The sequence below is a fragment of the Salvelinus fontinalis genome, chromosome 30 (assembly GCF_029448725.1).
Source record: "Salvelinus fontinalis isolate EN_2023a chromosome 30, ASM2944872v1, whole genome shotgun sequence".
Taxonomy (NCBI): domain Eukaryota; kingdom Metazoa; phylum Chordata; class Actinopteri; order Salmoniformes; family Salmonidae; genus Salvelinus; species Salvelinus fontinalis.
The window spans coordinates 23776549-23786560 of NC_074694.1; the positions used below are offsets into that span (position 1 = coordinate 23776549).

Sequence of the window (10012 nt, forward strand, 5' to 3'; positions counted from 1 at the left end):
GCTTCAAATAGCAGACGTTTCAGCTGCAATAGCCTCCACCAGGTCAAATTGCTCATGTTTCGTGGCTGTTTAACCCCCTTCTCCTCTTCGATCTCCTTGACCCCCCCCCCCCCCTCCTCCTCCCTAGCTTCCAGACCGAGCACGGCCACCTCCTCTGGGGGAGAGACAGATCAGAAGAAGGTTCGTACCAAGCTGATCAATTTCCTCCTGAAACGACCCACGCTGCAGTCCGTCAAGGAGAAGGGTTACATCCGAGGTGGGCTCATAGGGTCTTCATTCCTACAATGCTACACAGGCCGAACTTGCTCCAAATCAGGCTACATTACATTTACTGTCAGGATTTGTCACAACTATGTTACTTATCCAGGGAGATTGAGATTTGAATGAGTTTGTACAAATCTTCTGTTGTGATACGGGTAAACTAACATCCATCATCCTTCCCTCAGACAATGTGTTTGGCTGTCATCTGGCTGCACTGTGTGCCCAGGAGAAAACTACTGTCCCAAGCTTTGTGGAGAAATGTATCCGAGCAGTGGAAAAGAGAGGTAATGATTAGTAATCACAGTGATGATGATTATGTTACAGTTGAAGGACATCTACTTTGTGCATGACACAAGTACATTTTCCAACAATTGTTTACAGAGTATTTCACTTATAATTCACTGCATCACAATTCCAGTGGGTCAGAAGTTTACATACACTAAGTTGACTGCCTTTAAACAGCTTGGAAAATTACAGAAAATTATGTCATGGCTTTAGAAGCTTCTGATAGGCTAATTGACAACATTTGAGTCAATTGGAGGTGTACCTGTGGATGTATTTCAAAGCCTACCTTCAAACTCAGTGCCTCTTTGCTTGACATCATAGGAAAATCAAAAGAAATCAGCCAAGACCTCAGAAATAAAATGGTAGACCTCCACAAGTCTGGTTCATCCAGCAATTCTCAAATGCCTGAAGGTACCACGTTCATCTGTACAAACAATAGTACGCAAGTATAAACACCATGGGACCACGCAGCCGTCATACCGCTTAGGAAGGAGACGCGTTCTGTCTCCTAGAGATGAACGTACTTTGGTGTGAAAAGTGCAAATCAATCCCAGGACAACAGCAAAGGACCTTGTGAAGATGCTGGAAGAAACAGGTACAAAAGTATCTATATCCACAGTAAAACGAGTCCTATATCAACAACCTGAAAATCCACTCAGCAATGTAGAAGCCACTGCTCCAAAACCGCCATACAAAGCTAGACTGCGGTTTGCAACTGCACATGGGGGCAAAGATCGTACTGTTTGGAGAAATGTCCTCTGGTCTGATGAAACAAAAATAGAACTGTTTGGCCATAATGACCATCGTCATGTTTGGAGGAAAAAGGGGGATGCTTGCAAGCCGAAGAACACCATCCCAACCGGCCGCAAATTGGTCGCAAATGGTTCTTCCAAATGGACAATGACCCCAAGCATACTTCCAAAGTTGTGGCAAAATGGCTTAAGGACAACAAAGTCAAGGTATTGGAGTGGCCATCACAAAGCCCTGACCTCAATCCTGTAGAAAATTTGTGGGCAGAACTGAAAAAGCGTGTGCGAGCAAGGAGGCTTTCAAACCTGCATTAGTTACACCAGCTCTGTCAGGAGGAATGGGACAAAATTCACCCAACTTATTGTGGGAAGCTTGTGGAAGGCTACTTGAAACATTTGACCCAAGTTAAACAATTTAAAGGCAATGCTACCAAATACTAATTGAGTGTATGTAAACTTCTGACCCACTGGTAATGTGATGAAAGAAATAAAAGCTGAAATAAATAATTCTCTACTATTATTCTGACATTTCACATTCTTAAAATAAAGTGGTGATCCTAACTGACCTGAGACAGGGAATTTTTACTAGGATTAAATGTCAGAAATTGTGAAAAACTGAGTTTAAATGTATTTGGCTTCAACTGTAGCAACTGTAGCAGTAACATTGAAATAGCGGTGTATTACTCAGCACAATGTATACGGTAAAAGTAAAAAAGTTACCACAGTAGTTGATTGAACCCAATGCTGATGTGTGTTTGTCTTCACAGGTCTGGACATGGATGGACTCTACAGAGTCAGTGGGAACCTAGCTGTCATTCAGAAACTACGCTTCAAGGCAGATCATGGTAATGCCCATCTCTTTACCTTCTGTATGCGAGTATGTGTGTGTATGCATTTGTGTCTGTGTCTGTATTTGTGTGTCCTGTTCTTTGACTCTGTTGTGGGATGCGATTCTGTTCCACAGAGGAACTGGACCTGGAGGATGGCCAGTGGGAGGACATCCACGTCATCACTGGGGCTCTGAAGCTTTTCTTCAGGGAGCTTCCTGAACCCCTCTTCCCCTTCAGCCACTTCAGCCACTTCATCCAGGCCATAAGTAAGCAGCAGGCCAGAGGCCGTGACCCACAATGTCACCTCACGTAGTGTAGAATAGCCTGAAACTGTTAAGTATTGGCCCCACAGTGGCACCTCAGTTTTCTTACCCAGTGTAGTTATGCTATTACTTCACTATCAAGGAAGGACTAATCATGTTTACCACCCCACTTCCCTTTGTTTTTTGTTGTTGTTTTTTTACACCCCCCCCCCCCCCCCCCAATTTTGTGGTATTCAATTGGTAGTTAGTCTTGTCCCATCGCTGCAACTCCCGTACGGTTAAGATGCGTGCGTCCTCCGAAACACGACGCTGCTTCTTGACACAATGCCTACTTAACCCGGAAGCTAGCCACACCAATGTGTCGGAGGAAACCGTGTCAGAGTGCAGGCGCCCGGCCTGCCACAGGAGTCGCTAGAGCGTGACAGGACAAGCGACAGAGCCTGGACTCGAACCAGGATCTCTAGTGGCACACCTTGCACTGCGATGCAGTGCCTTAGGCGACTCAGAGGCCCCCCACTTCCCTTTTTATGAACTATTGGAGATATACATTGAATCTATACATTAGTGTACCATTTATTGTTCTATCATGTCTTGTTTTCAGGAACTGTTGATTACACCCTCAAAGTGTCTTACATGCGAGAGCTGGTGGAGTCTCTCCCTCGGCCAAACCATTACACCATGGAACTCCTCTTCAGCCATTTACGCAAGTAGGTCTTTCACAATCACATTTTGCTTGTGTTTCAAATGGCACCCTATTTGCTATAAAGAGTACTGTTTTTGACCAGAGCCCAATTTTATTGATGATATTATGATAACGTATAGTATTCTGCTTCTCTCGGCTCTCCCTCTCTATCCACCCTCTCTCTCAGAGTGATAAACTATGGAGAAGAGAACCGTATGACTGTGCAGAACGTGGCTATCGTCTTTGGTCCCACGCTGCTCCGGCCAGAGATGGAGTCAGCCAACATCGCCATGCACATGGTTTTCCAGAACCAGATAGTGGAGCTAGTCCTGAACGAATACGAATACATCTTCCATTCCAGTTGAAACAATCATAAGCCTCTGTCAGTCAGAGGTCAGTGGTCAATTTAAGTAATATGCAGTAGGAGAAAAACCACACACTCACCACCAGACAGAGGGTGCGTCCAAATAGTCTCTCTTTCTTTCTGAAGTGTGCACTCATTCACTATTCCCCACAAATTTAAAAGCATTGGATTGGTGTAGGCATGGGCTAGAGGGAGTTTACATATAGGCCTAACAGTTATGTCCTTTCAAATCATGAAGGGAAGTGAACAAGTGCACACTTCAGGAGAAAGGAGAGATTATTGGGAAGCAGCCATAGAGGAGCTGCTTGCATTAGGCCTAGTTGAAAGCAATGTCAAATATTTGCACTGCATTTATTCTGATATCTTAGTTGGATAATCATTTGCCAATTCAGATTGTTCTCTGAATTTCTACCACTTCACTGCATTCCTTATTATGTAAAATAACACACACCCTTATGTCAAGTATCAAAACATTTGTTGTTGCTATAGGCCTACTTTGAAATCTTCCTTTCATGTAAAAATTTTAATTCACAATAACATGATTTTATCTTAACACCCCAATTCTCAAGGCAACCTGAAGATGCTTTGATACTTTGTTTTTACACACGACCAAACAAACCCTTTTAGAGGCATTTTAAAGATGAAATCAAAATGTTTAAAAGTTACTGAAATGTTTATCTGAGGTTACTGTATATCATGTTTCTGAATAGCCTAGAAGTCCTGTGTTATGCTAATAATGTCTTATTCAGTCAATGTACATTATGTAACTGTAATATAGAAATATATCAAATATGTACTACCCACAACCTGCTATGAATTAGACACCAACTTCCCTTGTACAGCTTCTCTAGATTTTGTACTGGATAATCAGATGTCACCCGTTTTAAATAGGCACATTTAGTATTAATTAAACAAATCCTCATTGTAAATACACACAGAATGATAATGACATATGGCTATGCTATTTCATTAAGTTTGTTAGCATTAATAGAGTTGGAAAAGGCCAGACCTAAATGAATAGTTAGAAAGTTGTGAGAAGCATAACATTTTTTTCTTCTTCTGTACATAGAAATCAATAGCATATTTATGCTGTAAATTACTGAAAATGCACATGTTCCTTTAATAAAATAACTTTGTAAAAACATGTCAACTAACATGACTCACTGTTTTGTCAACATTTATTGTTTCAAATGGTTAATTACGTAAAGTAACTTATCCTGGCCCTTATCCACTGATGTGTGTGAAAGATAGAGGCCTCTAGTGTCAAAAGGCCGTATAAGCATGGACATCGCGATTGAGGGCTTCCACCATTTTAATGTAGTCAAATGGGTGGGACTTCCAACTTCATTGCCTGATCCTGGTGACCCTGTTGGAGTCCACGTCCAACCGAGTCATCAGAAGGGATCAGCCAATCGTGAAGAAAATGTACTATTTCAAAATGGAGATAGCCTAAAATTGCTCCTCAATTGGAAATCCCCCATCACACTTATAGGCGATGTCATGCGTGTTTGGTCGTCTCGCGCTGAACTGCGCATGTGCAGGCCGTCAAATCAAAGGCACTCCCATATAAAGTTATTTTTGTCGGAAATGTAAACATGTCAGTTTGTCACTTTCACGAAGTTAGAGCCGAACTACTTAAGACATTGGCTCGAATATAGGCTGTGCCTTTAGATTTCGAGAAAATGAACAACTAAGGAAGAATGTTTCACTTCTCTCATTGACTTCTCTATCCCCAAACCCCACCCTGGTCTGCTTTGCAAGCGTTCCCGGGAAGTCTCGCGATGTTGTGCCTCTGCGGTTAGAAACTATAATGGCACAGATACAATGATGAGTCCTCTATCTATCTCTATGGTGCGATATGATTTTCTAGTAGGGAACGATTTAGAGGTTGGACTTCCGGGTTTCAGTTTGTGTTTACATCATTTTGCAATGAGTTTTGAGTGGCCCTGGCAATATAATTTTCCTCCGTTTTTTACGTAAGTTAACAATTTTCACAACTAAATGGTGATACCCACGTATAACAAATGTTGTATTGTGTGGATGCCATTGCATTAAGTTAGTTAATTGTTGACCTATTTTTAAAAAATGATGCTAGCTGGCTAGTGATGTGGATCAGCTAACGTTAGCCACATGGCGAACATATGAATGATAGCAATGGCAATGATTTTCTCAACATGTAGCTAGCTAGATAGATAGTCATTCGTATTGACGTTCTAGCTACTTAGTTTATCATTCAAGCTAGTTAGCTAACGTTATGATGTATTGCAATCCGTGGCTAGCTACTGTAAATTATCTTGAATGTACATTACATTTGCTAACTTGCACAAATACTGTATGATGTGGTTGTGTTCGCAGCTAATGCTTGAGTATTATTCACATCTCTTTCAAACAAAATTAAACTTGAATAACCGTTAGTGAGTGATTAGCTAGCGCTTGACTTACATGTCAATCAATATAAGTTGGTGCGATGTCAGTAATGGTTGCTTTTGGTGGTTGACAGGTTACAGCCCAATGTTGACACCAGACAGAAACAGCTTGCAGCTTGGTGCTCCCTCGCACTGTCCTACTGCCGCCATCACAAGCTCTACACTCTGGACATCATGGAAGCCCAAGAGAGCCCTGTGTTCAACCACAAGAATATTGATAGTATCCTTTTATCTACCATGTTCTGAGTTTCACTTACTGACACGCATGTCATAGTTCAAACCAAATAAATCACAGGAGGCCATTTCTTGCTCTACTGTCCTGTCATTTGTTGTTGCACAGCTGCACACCACCCTGCATCACACTGCTGGCTTGCCTCTGAAGCTAAGCAGAGTTGGTCCTGGTTGGTCCCAGCATGAGAGACCAGAGGCTGCTGGATGTGGTGTTGGAGGGCTAGTAGGAGGCACTCTTTCCTCTGGTCTAAACAAAATATCCCAATTTCCCAGGGCAGTGATTGGGGACATTGCCCTTAATAAAATATACCAGGTCAGGGATTGGGGAAATTGCCCTGTGTAGGGTTCCGTCTTTCGGATGGGATGTTAAACGGGTTTCCTGACTCTTTGTGGTCACTAAAGATCCCATGGCACTTATCTTAAGATTAGGGGTGTTAACCCTGGTGTCCTGGCTAAATTCTCAATCTGGCCCTCATGGCCACCTAATCAAACCCCAGCTTCCAATTGGCACATTCATCTCTCTCCCCTGTAACTATTCCCCAGGTCGTTGCTGTAAATGAGAATGTGTTCTCAGTCAACTTACCTGGTTAAATACGGGATAAATAAATAAGACTTTGAGGCAAGGGAAATATAATAAGGATGTTCTCTGAAATTACACCCACTGAATGTTTCTCCTCTGAAACCTTAACTGATCTTTCAGGAAAACTATCAATGGAGGCCATACTAATTGTTTTTGAGGAATTGAGGAAAAAAGGTAACAGGGTAGCTTTTATTGAAGGATGGATATTGATAATTATTCTGACAAAAATATTTGAACTGGATATTGTTTGCAGGGAACCTGGAATGGTTAGACAAGAACAAGACGCGGTGTCTAGTCATGTGGAGGAGGCCAGAGGAATGGGGGAAACTGATTTACCAGTGGGTGAGTAGGTCTGCTATGGGCCCTGGTCTAAAGTAATGCACTATATAGGCAATTGTGAAAAAGTACTCAATTGTCATTCTTGAGTAAAAGTAAAGATACCTTAATAGAAAAAGTGAAAGTCACCCAGTAAAATACTACTTGATTAAAAGTATCTGGTTTTAAATATACTTAAGTATCAAAAGTAAATGGAATTGTTAAAATATACTTAAGTATCAAAAGTAAAAGTAGTAAGCAAAACAGATGGCACAAATATATATTTTTAAATATATATATATATATTTTACAGATAGCCAGGAGCACACCAACACTCAGACATAATTTACAAACAAAGCATTTGTGTTTAGTGAGTCCGCCAGAACAGAGGCAGTAGGGATGTACAGGCATGTTCTCTTGATAAGTGAATTGGACCATTTTCCTGTCAAAATGTAACGAGTACTTTTGGGTGTACGGAAAAATGTATGGAGTAAAAAGTACATTATTTTCTTTAGGAATGTAGTGAAGTAAAAGTAGGCAAAAATATAAATAGTAAAGTAAAGTACAGATACACCAAAAAATTACTTAAACATTTGACATGTTTCTACGAACTTTGTGGATACTTTTTGGAATTTTAGAATAATAGTCGAGACATCAAACCTATAAAATAACACATATGGAATCATGCAGTAACCAAAACAGTGGTTAACAAATCAAAATATATTTTATATTCGAGATTCTTCAAAGTAGCCACCTTTTGCCTTGATGACAGCTTTGCACACTCTTTGCATTCTCTCAACCAGCTTCATGAGGCAGTCACCTGGAGTGCATTTCAATTAAAGTGTGTGCCCTCTTAAAATAGTACTTTAAAGTATTTTTACTTAAGTACTTTACACCACTGGGGTGTAGCCTATAGCTCCTTTTACATTGTTCGAAGAATCATGCAATGTAGCATCATTATTGAAGATATGATGTAGTTTTCCAGCAAGTAATAGTCTAAATCCTTGTGTCATCTGTACTCTGTTGATACTTCTTGATGAAAGGAGCTCATGTTCCCAATAATTTCAGGTCTCTAAAAACGGCATGGTCAATACAGTGTTTACACTCTACGAGCTCGCCAACGGTGACGACACAGAAAGCGAAGGTACAGGAACAGATATGTGAATTTCTGACATATTTCCTTCTATTCATCAGTACCTAAAGACATCTGCACTATTTTATGCCTTCTGTTGAGCTGTACAGCAAATGTAATTAGATGTAACCCATTTTCCCCAGAATTCCATGGGCTGGAAGACTGGATGCTGATTCGTTCGCTGCAGGCCCTGCAGATGGACGGCAAGGCAGAGGTCATCTCCATGGACGACGGGAAGGGGGTCAAGTTCTTCTGAAGAGACATTGCATTGTGGGACTGATCAAGTGCTCAACTCAGACTGGGAACCTTTATCCTTATTGGCTGTGAGAGTACTGCTTGCCTGGACCCAGATCTGTTTGTGCTGTCCTGCCAACTCCCTGTGGTCATTGGCGTGACAAAGGAGGTGCAAGACAGTGCAAACAGACCTGGGACCAGGTTAATGAGGGTTGCGCTGTTTAAAAGGCTATTATTTGCACCTCAGCACCCAATCTACGTGGTTGATGATGATAATAATAGTCATTATTTGGTTTAGGAAGTTGCCTTATTTGGTCCACCTAAGTTTAAAGCATTTTCTTACTGGAAGGGAACCAATCTCGCTAGTAAATTCCATCTGCAGGAACAGTTTAGGAGGTGACTTTATTTCGACTTCTATGGTAGTCACCTGGGATGTTTGATGTGGGACTTTCCCCACAATCTGTATCTTTCCCTTACTATTTTCTTCTGTTTTGTATTTATAACTTGTTTTTATTCTTAACCTCCTGGTTATTAACAAATCTACTTGCAGCGATTATGTGTGATGGTGGTATGGACTTCTGCTGTATTGCTGTTCTTCTTTACCTCCAAAGATCCTCAAGAAATCCCAGTCAAGACACCCTGGAGACATTTGGGGAGTTTTAAAACCCCCCGGAAGAGGACACACATGGGAATAATAGAATCCTGATTTAGTTCAGCTGTAAAAATTATGCTGGATGTCTCATGTACAGACTGACTGCTGTAAACCCTTACTACATAACCAATGACACTCCTGTACACTGTCTCTATTCTATTCATCCTCTTTTTTTTAACCAATGGAATACTGTAAGAAAATAAATAGGAGACAGATGTTGTCCTACTTGCAGTTATGATTGAGGACAATTCTGTACATGTCAAGGTCTAATTTGAGTTATTACAAGTGGCAATCAATTTTTTATATTAAATGAATGTCAATAATGGTAACATGTAACAGTATTTCAGCTCAGGGGAGTTTGGATTCATTAATTGTATTATAGTGCCCCCTAGTGTCAAAAGATAAATACAGTTACACGTTTACTACACTTTTATGAATGATCAAATCAACTTTATTTGTCACATGCGCCGAATAGAACAAGTGTAGACTTTACCATGAAATGCATACTTACAAGCCCTTAACCAACAGTGCAGTTCAAGAAAAGTTAAGAAAATAGTTACGAAATAGACTAAAATAAAAAGTAATAATAAAAAGTAACACAAAAATAATAACAATAATGAGGCTACATACAGGGGGCACCGGTACTGAGTCAGTGTGCGGGTGTAACTTTACACCGTCCCCTCGCCCCGGCACGGGCGCGAACCAGGGACCCTCTGCACACATCAACAACAGACACCCACTAAGCATCGTTACCCATCGCTCCACAAAAGCCGCGGCTCTTGCAGATCAAGGGGCAACCCTACTAAGTCTCAGAACAAGTGACGTAACTGATTGAAATGCTACTAGCGCGTACCCGCTAACTAGCTAGCCATTTCACATCCGTTACACGGGGGTACAGGTTAGTTGAGCTAATTTGTACATGTAGGCGGGGGTAAAGTGACCATGCATAGATAATAAACAGCGAGTAGCCGCAGTTTACAAAAGAGGTGGGGGGAATTGTCCGGTGGT

General features: G+C 41.2%; 2 protein-coding genes across 3 annotated transcripts in view; both read left to right on the plus strand.

Annotated features, from left to right (window-relative positions):
• Positions 1 to 4588, plus strand: part of LOC129828849 (rho GTPase-activating protein 27-like) — a 31194-nt gene extending 26606 nt beyond the window's left edge. For both annotated transcript variants that reach the window (XM_055890098.1, XM_055890097.1), the window contains exons 14-19: positions 128 to 256; positions 447 to 545; positions 2063 to 2140; positions 2260 to 2391; positions 2990 to 3095; positions 3258 to 4588. In XM_055890098.1, the coding sequence (XP_055746073.1) occupies positions 128 to 256; positions 447 to 545; positions 2063 to 2140; positions 2260 to 2391; positions 2990 to 3095; positions 3258 to 3435 (722 nt within the window). In that variant the 3' untranslated portion in view covers positions 3436 to 4588. The remainder of the gene's footprint in view (positions 1 to 127; positions 257 to 446; positions 546 to 2062; positions 2141 to 2259; positions 2392 to 2989; positions 3096 to 3257) is intronic.
• Positions 4589 to 5297: 709 nt separating this feature from the next.
• vps25 (vacuolar protein sorting 25 homolog) lies at positions 5298 to 9235 on the plus strand. Its single transcript, XM_055890104.1, has 6 exons — positions 5298 to 5410; positions 5935 to 6080; positions 6792 to 6845; positions 6925 to 7013; positions 8055 to 8130; positions 8262 to 9235. Exons 1-6 carry the CDS (start codon positions 5364 to 5366, stop codon positions 8372 to 8374), a joined length of 525 nt encoding a protein of 174 aa, XP_055746079.1. The 5' UTR covers positions 5298 to 5363; the 3' UTR covers positions 8375 to 9235.
• Positions 9236 to 10012: the final 777 nt, after the last annotated feature.